Raw genomic sequence first — 16,503 nt, 5'->3', positions numbered from 1 at the left:
CCCAACCAACTGAAATTAATCTTTCTTCGGTAGTATCAATTCAAGGTTGTACTAGTATAACTCAGGCCTGCAAAACTAATATTTATTGGGGTATTGGGTTTGATTCCCGGTCTAGGCCTTGGATATTATTTAATAGTTTATATGAAATTGCTAAGTATGTTTCTTAGACGCCTCCGACCACGACAAGTAATTTGGTAGTTGGACGTAAAGGCAGCCTAAAAAAATAGGCATAACTTGATTTTTAAAATTTTTCTTCTTAATCTAGGACTATATTTCTTTACTTTAGACATATTTCTTCTTGGAATACCTTCTGAGATGTAAGAGGTGAGAAAAATAAAAGTTTGGAATATAATAATGACGATAGAAGTTGGCGAACATACTTGACCGGTGATTTATTATATTGAATTTAATATATTGAATTGGACAGCCCAGACCGTGAATCTATCCCAGTATAACATTGTTTCTTGTACGCATCCTACCGCTCTTGCTATTTGCCACCACTCCATCTTTTTAAATATTTGTGTTCATACAATTAATATTTTAAAAAAGTAATTTTAATTAACATTTTTAAATATAACTAATATTGTTCCGACAACTATTTAGTAAAGAATATAAAAAGAATGACATTTTATGAATAAATATGAATTGCAATAAAAGAACAAATTACGTGCTTTTTTTTAACAGCTAAATTAATCTAATAATTACCAGATTATAGCATTAAATTTGCAATTACTGTAAAATGCTATTCTGGAAAACTAGAGAACATGGTCTTAAAAATTAGTTTTAAAAAAAGAAAAAAGAAATCATAATTTAGTTAAAAAAATATCTAGGGAGTATAATAATTTTGTTAATTAAAAAATTTTTTAAAAAATACGAGTATGTTAGGAAAGACTTAAGTAGGATTTAATGTGACATATAACTCTAATAAATAAAAGTTAATAGGTTGGAGTCACAGGAAATAGAAGATAGTTGACTGAAGGAAGAGGTTGCATGGAGGCGCGGGTGTAGCCTTGCTCCGAGTTCTGAGTTAGTGGCGCTCGTTCCTGAATACTAAGGTATGGCGCCCGGCACTCTCCTCTCATTTGCATTAAGATAATTGGTGCATGTCCTCCCCCATCCTCCTCACAGACTGTAGTCGACACAAACTTAATGTAAATCATCTTTAGATTTGTTGTCTTCTACCGCTCTTACTTTGGTTGGCCATACCTGATTCTGTCTTACATTACGAACTTTCTTTCTTATCGGGATGATATGTAACAGTTTTCGTTTCTTGGTTCCACTTCGATTTTATAAATTTAAATATTCAATTAATCACGTAACGTGATTAAGTAACCGAATGAGTAATATTTAATAAATTAATTATATTGTCATAATATTAAGTAAAGGGAAGGGATTAGCTATGGGGTTACCGTATTGGATCCCTGTTGCGAATCCAGCTGCTGACCCTTAGATTTTCTCTTTCTAGGAGCTTCTTAGTGCTCACTGTCCGGTGATGGACAGTTTTTTTGGATCGAGAACATACTATCCGGAGGCTGGCAGTGCACTGAAAAAAACTCCGGGCGCTAATAACCTCAGATGTTGACGCGCCTTAAATCGTTAAAAAATAAATAAATAAAGTAAGAATTGTACTTGTCTTAACTTTGTTAAAAATAGTTTAGAAATTGATAGGAAATAATACCTGTTATAATATAATCTTCAATAGTTGTCTTGCCAAAAAAAAAAAAATCTTAAATGTTGACGTTTTGGACGCCTCTGGTGTTCTCAGAAAGTACAAATGAAATTTTAAAAGTTGAAAAATTAATACGATAGAATACTTATAAACCACTTGGTTTATCATATTATTCGAACAATATTACACTAATATTATAGTAGAGATAATATTAGTGTAATATTGTTCGAATATGATTTATATATAAAACAAAATAAAAATAGAACAAACTAAATAGGTAAAGAAATAGAATAGATGATTCCAGAAATAATAATGTAAAAAGGAAGGAGGATCTGAAAGAAAGAGCTAGATATTTAATATGGAATTTATGTGAGTTAAGTGGAGATGTTCTTTTATTAAGATGTGATGTCTTTACCCTTTTGGAAATTAATTGAGCAAGAGTGGTTCGTTGGATAGATTCAGAAAGAAGGCGTTTCAAATGCTTGGCATAGGTAGATTTTTTTGTCTATATTGGTTAAACAAGGCTTAGTAATTAGCTCAGTAATTTCTAGAAACTAGAGATGTGATCCAATATTGGCAGCGATGTCCCATGGACCTAACTGGACTTCTTATAATTGGAAGTATAAATTAATTAGATAGAATCAGTGAATAAAATGTGAATTGTCCTCATCGCCATATATTTAAAGAAATTAAAAATCATTAAATTTTATTAGTTTGGAGAGAATTTATAAATTATAGTCACAGTTATTTTTTATTTGTTAGTTTGATTTTATGGAATGAAATTTAAAATAATTTTAGTAAAACTAATGTTGTTTTCTTCTTAAATATTTAAATTTTGCCATAAATTTTGTCTGTACCATCTTACTGGGTTTGCTTATTTCGGACAGTTGTATTCATCCATCACTGGGTGCTTGGTCTGCAGTGTTAGCGCGGTCGATTTAGACACCCTTTAGAAGACTAAGAGAGGGAGTGTTCCGGCTTTTTATCCATCCGACAGACTTCCATGTAACACTCATTAAGGCTGCCTCGTAAAGTAACTTACTTGACTTTCAAGTTTCTTGCTTTCAAATAACTCTTTAAGTATGTGTTCTTATTGCTAGAACACGTTGTAAGAGGAGGTAAAATAATTTTCTTTTATTCGTCCGAGGGTATTCTATTTGGACAGTAGACTCACGTGAAATCCACACACGAGACTGAAACGACTACAACTAAACCAAAGGTACGGACAACTAAGACGCATGATGGGACCTAAATCTAAACTAACCACACCTAATAAACTAACTCTCTACAAGACGTTACTTAAACCCATCTGGACTTACGGATCAGAGCTGTGGGGCTCAACTAAACCTTCCAATATCTCCCGCATCCAATCCTTCCAATCAAAAGTCCTCCGCCGAATTGTAAATGCTCCCTATTATGTCACTAACATCATCCTTCACAAAGACCTAAATATTCCTTTTGTCACTGAAACAATCCATTCACGATTCCTCAATTTCCACAAAAGCCTATCCTGTCATCCCAATCCAACAGCTCAATCTCTTTCCTCATCATCCCATCCTGATAATCCCCCACGACGTCTGAAACGACGTTGGCCTCGTGATCTCCTAACCTAGACCTTTCCACAACTAGAATTCCCGAGAGTGTCAGCACTGGCTGATTTCTCTCTTCCTGCGTCCTTACGGTTGCGGTGTGCGTCGGCTATGCCCGGCAGTTTTCGCATCCTATACTGCACTTCTACTATTAACAATTTGCCTGGTGTATATTTATTTTTATACAGGTAGCAAATAAAAAAAAAAAAATTCGTCCGAGGGTAATATTTAAATAAGCAAAAAAATAATTGTAATCAAATTGTCACTAAAACTCGTTTCTACAAAAGTAAGCGTAAAATTTCATCGATAATTCGATCTTATTGACTATATCTGTCCACTAGACTTCTCCATTGGTCTTAAGCATAGGTCAGCTGCAACAGCCAAAAATTGTGAGATACTTCGCTCCTTCTTTAATCATATTGATAACCTTCTTGTAATTCCTTATATTCAAGCAAAGTATTATTCTTCTTTAGTTAACAGATGATCAGAAAAAAAAAATATGGGCAATCATTTAAAATTATTGGTAATACGTAATCACGATAAAGTACCTTTAGAACAACATACTTGACGGTTACGATTCCTTGTGTCATAAATTGGATATAGAATTTGATAACTGAAAAATGGAATCAAATATAAATTAAAAAAAAAAATAAAAATCTTAACGCCAGGATGAACTAACTGAATCATACTTGTCTGAGCAACTTAACTTTGATTTATCTATATTCGGGATCGTGACAACAAAAATCATCAAAAATAAAACCAACACACTTTTGACGTGATCCACATTAAAAAAAAGTAATTTAGTTCGATCTCTCACAAGTCTCTCTCTACCTGCAGTTCTCGAGATTCTTGTAGAAATTAATGTAATCGTCTAATTATTTTCAGGCGGAGGTTTTACGTCTAATTGCCAATTAGATGTCGTGGCCGGAGCTTAACATAACTATGTTCAATGTAAATTTTTGTTATCTAAAAATGATACAGAGTTGTTTGATCACAATATATTTTAAATGCGGTTATATGTAGCCTTTTATAATGAAAAATCGTGAACTGAGGGCTCCGTATCCTGAGGAAGGAAAGTGGAAGCAGCAATGTTTGATCGCAGTCCAACATGTATTAATATTAATAGAAATTTGTTTTTGTTATTAAAATCGAGTTAGTGTTTTCTTTTTTCTTTTTTTTTAATCCGGGTGTTTGTGCTTCAGCGGAATGTAAGTGGGAAGAATAGAGTGGAAACCATAAATTTTCACAGGGGTGTCAAATGGTTTCGCTGCATTCATCCTGGTTCCTGTTATGTATGTGTAGTACCCTCTATGGATGCCTCCTTCATTATACCTACATATCCTGATGTTTGACCCGCACTTTTTTTTTTTTTAGAAAATCTGGTTTCTTTGCAGTACTTCATCATTAAGTATTTCAGTAGTTATTATATTTCAAATCAAACTTTTTAACAGATTATTCAGCTCATTCAGAAAAAACTACTCAATTAAACTAGATTTTTTTTTGTTAAATTGCCTTGAAAATGAACGAGACTAAATATGTGAAAGAAAATCTTATTTTCTTGAATAAAGGATGATCTCTTCTAAAATGGAAGTGAAAAATATCTTTAGAGAAGTGTCTTAAAGCTTAACGCTGGGTTTTCACCACCCATCTCTCAAAAGCTTCTCAATACTGTATTAATCTGAACAGAGGGAAAAGACCGTTGAAGATTGCATTCCACTCTTCAGGTTAGAGTAAACCTATTTTCCGCTTTAACGCTTTCCCCACTTTTCTCAGTTTCATCAAGACACCTTTTGTTTTTTAAGTGAACTTATTCTCAATATTTCAACAGTTACCGAGACTTTCAGCAAATAAATAACCACGGAAAACTTTGAGTAATTAGGATATATTAAAATTTGATCAACTTTTTGACTATCTTGTAATAAAGATTAATTCACTTAAAAAGTATATATATTTTATAACAATCATTTAAAAAAATAATTTAAAAAAGTAGGTTATTTAGTCTACAGATATTTGTTAACAACAACAATTATTAAGGGAGAGGACTAGCTAAGTGGTTTGCGAATACAGGATTCCCTAGCGGAGATACCGAATTCGAATCCAGCGCTGGCTCTTAGATTTCCTTTTTTTAAGTAGCTTCTTCTTCGTATGAAATGCAAGAGCACTAAGAAAATCCAAAAGAGAGAGAAGGATCCTAATCGATTTTGCAAGTTTCCTATTGCTTCTACATCATCTTAAAACAACTGGATGAGAGACCGAAGGTGCCCCGACCTTGACCTGATTTCCAGGTCTCCTCTCATAAAATTTTGTAAATCAATACCGTGCAACACGAATTGACACTGCGTTTACCTCCTCGATTTTTTCGAGCTAAGCTATTTTTGTGACGCATTTAAACCAAACTAATGCTTCTATTTAAAATTTAATTTACTCATTTTAAAACATTTTAGGATATTCAACTAAATAAAGGAAACAATTCTAGAACTTTTGTTACCCCTTATTACTACATTATACTTTTTTTAAAGACATTCAAACAGAATATAATGTAATTATTGCACTGAAAGAAAACTGAAGTAAAATTCATTCCATCTTTGTGAGGGAAGGAATTAGCAGAATGGCATACTTCAAAGCGGATATCCCACATTTGAATTTCAACTGCCTGTCTTCAAATTTTTTCGCTCCTAGAAGTTTTTTACTCCTTAGCTTCATGTTGGGTCCTTTCTTCAAATAGACAAAGGATATCTGCATCAGTTGTCGCTTTTTGGAAGAAGACACCACTCCCAGCTTCTGAGATTTCTTACAGTTTAATTTCGAACGTTGCCAAAGAGGGAGTAATCTCGCATTAGTAGGTGCACTATATGAAGATCGCAGTTTACTAGCCGCTAAAAAATTATTTTTCAAATTAACGCTCTAAGAAGAAACTAGCAAATCTACTATAGAATTTTTATGGTAATTATCGTTGATTTCAATACCAAACTCAGATCATTTCTCTTTTTACAGTTGCGTATTGTTAAATGTTACTTCTCATACTCCTTTTTAGTGGATATAACTCGAATTATGAATTAAGATTTAGCTTCTTTTTTTAAATTTTATTTAAAATCTGTAAGTAGGAACAGTAGTGAGGAGTGTTGGTGAACCAACTGTTTTATACGAACATATAAATGTGCTAGTATGCTGTGTTGTTGTTGTTCCAAATGTAATCTTGTGAATTGTAGTCTTCACAATCAAAATACTGCTTTGAAGTTTCGTTTGAGGAAGAAGTAGTAGGTTCAATATTCTTCATTTTGCATACTTTTTCAAAATTATTCATTGCTTCGCATAAGACTCTTCTAGCTTCGCCCAAATCTTCTACTAGCTGTACTTTTTGTTCCTTAAGATTCTTTATCTACGTTAAAAAAAATATCTTTTAATGTTTTTAATTTTGTTTTTTGTAAACTTGCATCATTGAGTTACAATTAAAAGAATTTATATCTTCTTTTTTATCCATTGTAGCTCGCGTGTTTGTTGAATCTCTCACCCGTTTCGGATTTTTATCCATTATCAGAGGTTAAAATAATCTCGGATGACGGGTGAAAGCCCGAAACTGATCAGGGGTACCAAAAACAAACATGCTTATTACAACGGATACAACCATCGATATTATCCAGTTCTGTGAACCTAACCTCATTTTAATTTTAACAGAATTTACCTCACAATTGTTCCTCTCGACTCTTTTATAAAGTTTCTTAATTACACATAAAATATGTTTTCTCTGTAAAGCTGGCGTATATCCTTCTGCAGCGCTTGCATTTTCCTGATTCTCTTTTGGAGGAAAATTACCTTCACGGAACTCTATGTCTTGTAATTGACATTCCAACTGTTTTCGTTCCTCTCTCGCTAATATATATTCCTCTGCAACAATAAATCACTATTTCATTACATCTTCTAGACTCTTCGAAACCCTAGAACCCTCCTAGATGATTGAGGTGCCCCTGGATGCTTGACGAAGCCTAACGCCTTAAGAGCCTATTACGGTTGTCATCACTGGATAGTCGTCGTTAAGAAATCAAGCCAGTTCATGTGCGCTGGCGCTAAGTCAACGCACATATTTAATGTATACTCATCTTTTTTACTTGAACTTGCATACAATTGGAAAATTCTAAAATTAAAAAAATAAAAATAATCTTCTTATAATGATTACATGCACACCTAGGGAACGTAAGGAAAACCATTAAGAACTGATAAATTAATATTTAAAGGATAAAAAAGTCTTTTGTCGGAGGAAATATATTTCAGTACGAGATCAAAGCATGAGTGAGGTGGCGCTGAAACAGAAGCATTAGTTATTTTTGAAAAGAATAGCGGAAATTGCACAAAGTTAACTTCCCTTCCAATAACAGTAATATTATCAATGTTTTGGGAAACCTACCAAATCTAATGATAAAATAAAAGAAAATTTTATGGAAATTAACAAGCCTGTTCAAAAAATTTTGTTATTGTTGTTAACAAACTGATGTGTTGTCTCTGTAGTATTGTACAAATTGTTATGAGAACGTTTATGATAAAAGAATGTGTAATTTATAAGTAATTCCATAGTGTTTTTCTTACCTCTTCTAAGTTTTAAATTTTTCCTGGCTTTTTGATAATCTGTCCAAAAAAGATAGGCTGACGTTATAGGGACGATAATTACTATACTTGCCAAAAGGTTTGTTAATGTAGTCAACAATAAGGAATTGCAACAGCATGCTACTTGTTGGCTACAACGGCTACACGGATTTTGATCTACCGTTGTAAATGTGCAGCGTGATTCCACAATACTATCAATATTTTCATTCATTAGCAGTTACTATACTGTTTAATTTAACTTTTTATTTTGGTTAAATGTTTCCTTGGCAACAGAACGTGATTTTCTTTAGTACTGAGTATTACATAAAAATATCTTATTTTATTAAATATAAACATATAGAAATGTTGTTCAATATAAAAATCAGAAAAGGTTAAAATTACGAGTTTCAAGTTTCTGTATTTCAGAAGCACGAAAAATCTTTTTAATGAAGTAAAGGAATGTAAGAATATTAAATTATATATTGAATTATATGTGCAGAGAAATCAATGTTTATTTTGGCCTTAGCAAGACGAGTAAGATTTTTAAATAATTGATATTACTGGTTTTTTAAAAATCTTTTTGTGTATCTTTTCTGATAGTATGACCGCCCTAAAAGCTGGAAACGTACTGTTACAAATAGAAGATCGTCAGTGTATTCCGCAGAGATATTGAAGCACTGGCTAACCGCAATAGCGGAAGGCTAAGTTGAGTGCTGGGTCCGAAAGTTATAATAGATAACTAGAAAGGCCGACAGGTTGCCAAAATGGAGATCTTGCGGGTACCCATTTTTTGCCGCATTTCGTATAAATGCGCTTGAAAAACTTGCTTGTTTAGAACAGATGTTTTGGGGATACGGCCTAAATGGAATATGCCTGATCAAACATACTTAACCTAGGGTTATTTGCAAAACGAAAATCGAGCTGAAAAAGAATCGTCTCTCATTATCGGGCATTGTCTCAAAGGAAGCATCTAGCTGTGAAACTCTGAATAGGACGGACCTCCTTTCGTACTCTTTGGCAAAGAGTTCCTAATGCTGGGTCCCCAGTAATCACAGAGCTGAAGTGAGCTGCTTTGCAGGGCATAATGGGGATATTTTATTTTCCTAAATAGGGCATATGTGCAGCCTAAGTGCACATTTAGGGGAGGCCCCTTTTTCAGAATTGATTAGAAGAATATTTCATTTTCCTCTTTAAAAAAGGCTAGTCAGCTAAGGAGATTTCCCTGATTGTTAAAATTTCTAGGTACAGTGTGCATAGAGACTTTTAAAGCAACAGATTACAATGAAATAAAAGTAGAATAAGAAACTTTCTGTATTGAGGTTTTAATTAAAATCGCGGACAAAAGGAATTCTTAGGTCTTATGAATAATTAGAATGTAAAATCTTGAAAAGGCGCTTTTCACTGCTTTTGCAAATGGCCAGAATTAAACTCTATGGAGACTCTTGGAACGATAATTGAGTCCCTCATAATTCCCAGATGAGATTCAGTTTAAAAATGGAGTTGCTTAATAAAAGCTGAATCAACTGCGACCTGAAAGAGCTAGTCTTTCCTAAGTGTTAGTGTGGATAGTGATTGGCTGTGAAGTATATAGTGTGTGTAACTGTGAGCTATAATTTGTCCTTGGGTTGGCTAATTCCTAATAGTTGAACTTACCAACTTTTGAATGTCCTACATTTATTATTCTTATGAAGTTGCTTATATTGTAAGTGTAGGATATGGGCCAAGATCGCGACGCTAAAAGTAGATAATCTTTCTCTTACGAAGAAATTCCAGATTATCGTGGTTATGAGTTTTCCAAACAAAATAGTGATTGGTTGGTGTAAAAGAAGCTTAAAATTTCATAAAAATACATATCTCTTCATTTCTGATTTTTTTAAAATTATTTCCCATCGCCTCTGTGCCCTTTGTTCCACAAAGAAGTGCAAAATAAAGTAATCAAGTGGAAAATTGTAGAGGAAAAACATTGAGCAAGAAGAAATATTGACATGGCAGGAAATAGACTTCGTGGCACTTTGATTTTTTTTCTTTTAAATTTAAAGCGGGCGTCAGTCAACGTATTAGATTGGCTGCGCCTGCCTCCAGTGTTCCTTTGTTACAGACTTGCCTGTCAACACTGGCTTTCACAGGGACTAAAAGGCTCCTAGGAAAAATAAGATCTAAGGTCAGCCAGCTGGATTTGCATCTACCTAGAAATGTAGTATGCCAAACACCTACATAATCTGTTTTAATTAGATTTTTAATTGAAGAAACAATACGCATAAAAATTTTAAGTACACTACGTTTTTAGTAACGACAAAACGTTTCAACAGTTCAGAGAGCATTATCGTACAAAATAGTATTAAATTTAAAGTACGGTGTGAGAATATTTTCTCTTACGCCAAGGACTTGGTTTGAATCATACATTGTTTTAGATGTTCTTTTCCTAAGAGTCTCTAAAAGTTTTCAAACGAAACAAAACTGCCCAGAAGCGCCGGCACAGAACCGAAAAAGACACTAAGCGCTAATGACTTCCCAGAGGAAGACATGCCTCAATAAAAAAAATATTTGTATAAAAAGTGATGAAGAGATTCTAATACTCTAAAAATTGAAATTTACGATGGAAAACAATCAGCACGGCCATTTGCAGTGTAAAAAAATGATCACTAACGTGAGGTAGACAGATTGATTAAATCTATAGTCAACAGTGATCGTAGTATCACCTGTGACAACTAGTTCACATCTATTCCTCTTGTTAAAAAAAAAATAAATAGAGATGGAGGAAAATTTACCAGCTTTGGAACCCTTACGTTAAATATAATTTTACTTATAATTTTTAACTGCATCCTGGAAGTTGAAATGTTTAAATAACTCTCAAATAGAACTCCGCGCAGTGCTAACTATAAGAAGAAGATACCTGAAAGAATTTAGCCATGTAACTCGAATAAATCTTTCGTCATACAGGAAATTCTGGGATTAGTCACATCCCTCAAAGGAAACATAATAAACTGGCTTGACCCAGCAACCGTCTTGCAAATAAAAGATCAACAGTGTAATAAACCTTGGAAATAAAAGGTCAACCGAGAAATAATTTAAGTTTTTTCTGCACTAAGAGATAATAGAGGAACTATACATGTTACATCTTTAAGAAAGTTATGTGAAATGAACATGCGAACGAGTGTCTTATTTCAGATAAATAATTAATATTGCAATCATTCTTTCATTTCTAAATTATTTACATATACAAATTGTTACATTTTTTTGCAATTTTTTCTTTGTATTTAATATATAAAAAATAATTAATACTTTAAAAATACTAATTTTTCTGCAACCATGTAGGGAAGTTCTCATTACTCAATTAAAATCAGCTGTGTAATGCCTAACTTCCCACACTAGTGGGGGGAAATTCCCATTAGTGTCACTTTCCGCACAAGTGAGTGGAAAAACTTTATTGTGCTTCCTTGATATAAGAAGTTTTGTTATTAACATAAATATTTTCTGTAAAACTCTAATAAGCTTATTTAAATTTATTTTATTTAAATAATTAAAAAACGAATATTAAAAAATAAAATAAAAATTGAAAGGAATATAGAAATAAAAATAATACTTTAATAAATAATTAGATATTTTTAATTATAACAGTTAAAAAGGTTATAGTGTTACCTTATAGAAATTTAAAATGGATTCTAGTGATGCCTGTTTAGAAAACACTCCTCCATCAATAAAAGAAACAGCAGAAAATGTAATAAGTAATGTAAATACGTAAGTAATGTAAATAATTGTAATATAACAATAAATGTTTATAATAAATAAATTACTTTTTGTAGACTGTAAAAATGAAATTTTTAATTTTATTAGTTAATAAATGGTTGCAGAAAAAATATAATATTTAACTCTAGTGTAAAGTATTTTCCTCACACTCGGCAATCTGCACTTGCACTCGCATCGCTTCGCTCGCTCGTGCGTGCAAACCCTGCCTCGCGAGAGGAAAAGTACTACTTTCCACACTTGTTAAATAAATAACTATTGTTGCTTAAATTTATCAACTTAAAAGAGAATTTGCCATAAATAAGCAAAACCAATAAAATTTAAGTAACGGTATTTACCACCACCAGTGGGAAGGACCCCGCTCGGGTGACAATGAAAAATAGATCAAAATTTTCAAGCTAGAGTTTTTTTTATAAAAAAATCAATTCAAAGCATTTTTATATTAACAGTGTAAGTTGAATAAAGTATGCTTTCTCTAATGATATCTTAAACATTCATTTCCTCTTTTGCCACTCTTCTGGATCTTTAAGTCAGTGCAGTGAGTGTTTAAAACTATTTATTTCCGGTCCAAAAAAAAAGTTAAGGTCATCTAAAACCCCACACTTTGAATATGAATTCAATTAATGTTAAATGCCTATTCAATACGTGAATATTCTCATAAATAATAATACATTAATAAAAATAAAGCAAACGCTCTGAATTAAAAATTACCAATTTAAGAGAATTAAAATTTCTGTAAATGATACGGCAAAAAAAAACCTGTTGAAGGCTATAACTGTCTGTTAGGATATTGGGTGTATTAAATTTTGCTAGATCACAGTTTGTTTTAGCGGAGCCAGCAATCCGTTTACTAATATAAAATAAATGGATTTCTTGCTAAAGGAAAATGGGAATAAATTGCAGGCTGATCATTGGAAAAAGATTGGTTTATGGTTCAGTAATTTGGAAAGAGATAAGGCTTATCATTCTACTGTTGTTTCGTTTGCAGTAGGTTTCAATTGATTTCTATATATCACATGAATAAACAGAAAATAGAAAATATGCGATGTACACTGTTGCAGCATATATAAATTTTAATATTTGATTCATATTTCTATTAAAAATAACAAAATAGTGTTATTAATAACCTTATTATTAAACATAACGCACTCAAACTCTTTTCCTCTAGAGATTTAGAATGTAATTAGTTTAAATGAATACCAAAAACTGTAATTAAAGAAAGAGTACGAAATAGCTGTGGATTAAAGCATATCCTAATTTTGTTATTTATTTATATGGCTCCAAGCATCAGGGTTATATTATATTATATGCATACATAAAACATTTGCCTAGATAGAGATTTTCGGGCTAGAGATAGAGATTTTAGGAAAACTTGACTTTTGTCTTTCATATTTAAATGCTAATACCGAAAGTATTAGACAAGCTTCTGCGAACTTTTTTTTTTAAGCCAAATGCCCCAAAACAAGTTTAATGTTTGAGTTCCCAAAAAATTATAGTTAATGCAATCAATAACTAGTCTTCAGCATACCTATCACACTTTAAGTCTACTTAAAAGAGAGTTTTTTTTTTGTTTTGTAGAGCTCAGTAGTACTTGCTTGTATCAAACGATAAAAAGGCTTTTTTCTTTAACAATGTACAGACAATGTATAGACAGCTATGTACGAAGTCTGTACTTCATATCAAAAAACACAATTTTTACAGTTCTCTTGTAGATGCAATAGTTCTTTCTAAGGTGCTACTCAGTGTGTTTTACGACTGTAACAACTTTAAGTTAAACAAGTTGTATAACAAAATGCCGTGTCTGAGGAAACTTTATCAACTTTAATATCGTGTAAAACGGTTTAGTCTTTTTTTGCATTTTAAAACAAGCTTATCCTAGCACCTATTTTAATATTCTTTTTTAAAAGAAGACAAAAGATTACAAACATAAAACAAAAGAGTAGATGAGACAGAGAAGTGATTGTAGAAAACCGTCTGATTCTGGGAAGAGAATCTTTTGTGTATTGTATGGGTGACTGGGGTGTTTATATTGTAGATTTACGTTTCATTGTTTGCAATGGAAGGAATAGTGTGGAGTAAGACTTGGAAGTTGTTACGAAGCGTAAAGTTGTATCAGTGTGAAGCAAAGAATAGTTTATATAACCCGGGCACGTATATGTAAGAGTCGACTTTATAGTACTGCTAAAGGCGGTTGGTTGTTGGTTTACGGGAGGAAGGCTTTACTCGCATTGTGCGAATATCAAGATGAACTCATGAACTCATTCTGTCAGTTAACTGATTGTACAAGTTGATTTTTTGAAATCATTACTTTTACATAAAGGTTTTTGTACAAGACGTACCACACAAAAGCCTACTGCCTTTGCTGAAGGTGTATCATGGAAAATGACCCACCTAGACGAAATGATCCTGCCGGTGAATCTCAACCTGGACCAGGTTTAATGCCTATGCCGACTTAATTTCACTCAATATGTATAAAATATATGTATATATTTATAGAGGGCAGTTAAGTCACGTTCACCCTTCGATAAAACCTAATTATTAAGAAAACGTAAAATGCGTATTCGATTGATTAATTCTCTGTAAGGATTGACGGATAATACTTAATACACTGACTGCGACGCCATTGTTATAGTAATATTCAGTTACCTGGGAATTCCTGATTCTGATTCTGGGTTTTCTTCGACAACTGGGACTGACGAGGTGCTATAGGAACTAGCTCCAAATAGAACTTATCCCGTGAAAAGGAAAGTTACTTATTTCTGTATTCTGCCCTTCATTATTTAAATCAGAAAATTTCTACCATGTAAATATATAAAGTAAGGCCTCATAAATAAGCGTTGCACTGTCAACCAAGGATGTATTTACAAAGTTCTTAAGGAAAGTTATATAATGCGGCTTGCTTATAAAAAGAAAAACCTCAATGACCCAGTGACCTATTGACTTATTGTGACTCCGTTAACGTTCATGCGGTGAATAAAGAAGTCTTAAAAATGTGAAAGTGAATACAAAATTAATTTGTTCGAATTAATCTTTTCAAATCTTGGTTGGAAAACCTCAATAATGTGCCATATAATTTGATTCACGTCTTCATTATTTTCATCTTCAAAAATTTGTCCGGCAGTTAATAAGAAAGTATTTAAAATAATAATAACGATTATAAAAAGCTAGCCTACCTCGTGCTCGTTGCAGTTTGTTTGAATAGTAGATCCACCTTATCCAAGATAATGCAGCTAACAATGGGAAACCGTATTTAATCAATGTCCCTTTAATGAATGACCATATGCCATGGCTATATTTTGAACATCGGTCGCACTCCAGATCGACTATAACTTTACCACAATGGGGACAATAACATTTCCAGCCGGATTCAATTTTGACCACTTTTTCTCTTTCCATTTTGTATCGTGTCTATTATGTGTTTTTGTATTCGGTGTATACTTTTAATTTTTACATTCTCCTGTCGTAACTATGGTAGAATTTTCTCTCTATAAAAATTTGATCATATGTATGTATCATATATTGCAAAGTATTGAGATTATTTAATGTACCTATATAAGCTTAAACACGTTTAAGGCTTTGGATAGCATAAGGTTTCGACGCTTCTCAGTACTTGATCATTAAGTAATCATATCCAACTGTAAATTCTTTTGTGTCAGGATAAATTAGAAACTCCGTATTCTTCAAAGGAAAGAAGCCTCTTCTTTTTCCATGCCCAAGGCAAACTACTTACACTATTTTTGAGTATAATAATTGAATAAGATAAAGGCTGTTTGTGGTTTAGGCTTTCTGAAAAGGAACATTCTCGCCTTCCCTGTCACACGTTGGTATTGCCTAATTTCAGTTTGGATTTAGTTTGGCCTTTCTTAATGTGAATGATGTTCACCATCTCTCACAACAGCAGCTAGTAGCCTTGGAGCTATCAAGGCTTGCTGGACTGTGATTGTTATTAGAAGTTGTACGACCTTAACTACAGTTTCCACCGCCATTAACTGTTGTCTTTTGCTTCGGTTCATCCACTGACTTCATCTTACTCACTTCGTGGCACTCCTTTAGGATCTTTAGCCTCCTATTGTTTCAAAATTGTTTCAACCATATCAGTCTGTGGTCTTTTTTATCAGAGTATTATATTCGAAGCTAAAAAAAAAATCAGCTCTATCTCTTCTAACTGGCTCAACCGAGAGCGCCCCTTTGGTCTTCTTCAATCAATGTCCGTCATTTTCTTAGCTCTTTTGCTAATCATCCATGGCACCTTACTCGTTTAATTTGAGCAACTAATTAGTTCCCTTAGCTCAGTGTTCCTTTTATCACATTAAGAGCAATATTTTAGGGGTGAAATCATTTAAAGCTTTTTACATACTATGAACATTCCCTAGAGCTTCCCCTCGGCCATTGACACAGAATTTTCGAACCTGATTGTGTCAGCGTACGTACTATTTTTAAAAAAAATGGAATCTCGTTATTATTTATTCGTGTTCGAGTAAAATTTCTTTGAACTTTGATAATTGGCATATTACCCGAGATAGTATTTATATGAAACAAATATAACTTAAATTTTAATGCTGGAGAAAATAGTCATTCTAAAAAGCTGTATGTTTCCATTTTTTGCTCTTTGGAAGCATCAAATTTGAATTTTGACTTGACTGCTCTCTCTCTGCATTCCATTATCCTGTTCCTGAAATTCAATTTATATTTTTAAAATTTAGCAGGTAGATTCAAATTTAACTAACTGACAGAATCTTGTAGTCAGTTATTCCAGTATTTTTTTATTATTAGGTACTTATTATTATTTATTATTTGTGAAAAGAATTTTTCACATTCTGATTCTTCGGTGCCATCAAGGAACTTTTTTTATGTAAAATTCCTTTTTTAAATTCATTTCAAGAATGGGTGTTATCCACCCCATCCTTTTAAATAAATGAGAGT

The 16,503-nt window shown here is 32.7% G+C and overlaps 2 protein-coding genes across 9 annotated transcripts in view; one reads left to right on the top strand and one right to left on the bottom strand.

The window, feature by feature from the left end:
- LOC141455619 (neuroligin-4, X-linked-like) overlaps window positions 1-16,503 on the top strand; it is a 577,612-nt gene that overhangs the window by 389,445 nt on the left and 171,664 nt on the right. The gene's annotated exons all lie outside the window — the stretch shown is intronic.
- Window positions 5,729-15,064, bottom strand: LOC141455623 (uncharacterized). 2 transcript variants are annotated; one of them, XM_074130841.1, is made up of 3 exons: window positions 7,840-8,121; window positions 6,941-7,143; window positions 5,729-6,637 (listed from the first exon to the last, which is right to left on the bottom strand). In XM_074130841.1, the coding sequence occupies exons 1-3, from the start codon at window positions 8,066-8,068 to the stop codon at window positions 6,419-6,421; spliced, it is 651 nt and encodes a 216-aa protein (XP_073986942.1). In that variant the 5' UTR covers window positions 8,069-8,121; the 3' UTR covers window positions 5,729-6,418. The 2 variants fall into 2 exon arrangements, with proteins under 2 accessions (XP_073986942.1, XP_073986943.1); XM_074130842.1 differs by lacking the exon at window positions 7,840-8,121 and adding an exon at window positions 14,754-15,064 and having other exon boundaries at window positions 5,732-6,637.

The sequence above is a fragment of the Rhodnius prolixus genome, unplaced genomic scaffold (assembly GCF_049639745.1).
Source record: "Rhodnius prolixus isolate KJV_2025 unplaced genomic scaffold, Rpr scaffold_4, whole genome shotgun sequence".
In the NCBI taxonomy this organism is placed as follows: Eukaryota; Metazoa; Arthropoda; class Insecta; order Hemiptera; family Reduviidae; genus Rhodnius; species Rhodnius prolixus.
Note: the sequence above shows the minus strand (reverse complement) of the source record. Positions and strands in the feature narration are given on the sequence as shown.

What these genes read in the sequence shown, in the direction of transcription:
- LOC141455623 (XM_074130841.1), bottom strand. Translation starts at nt 8,068, where the DNA reads ATGAATGAAAATATTGATAGTATTGTGGAATCACGCTGCACATTTACA. An exon ending in AAATTTAAAACTTAGAAGAG is followed by an intron (nt 7,144 to 7,839) that starts GTAAGAAAAACA and finishes TTATTGTTGCAG; the next exon opens with AGGAATATATATTAGCGAGA. An exon ending in TCGAGAGGAACAATTGTGAG is followed by an intron (nt 6,638 to 6,940) that starts GTAAATTCTGTT and finishes TTTTTAACGTAG; the next exon opens with ATAAAGAATCTTAAGGAACA.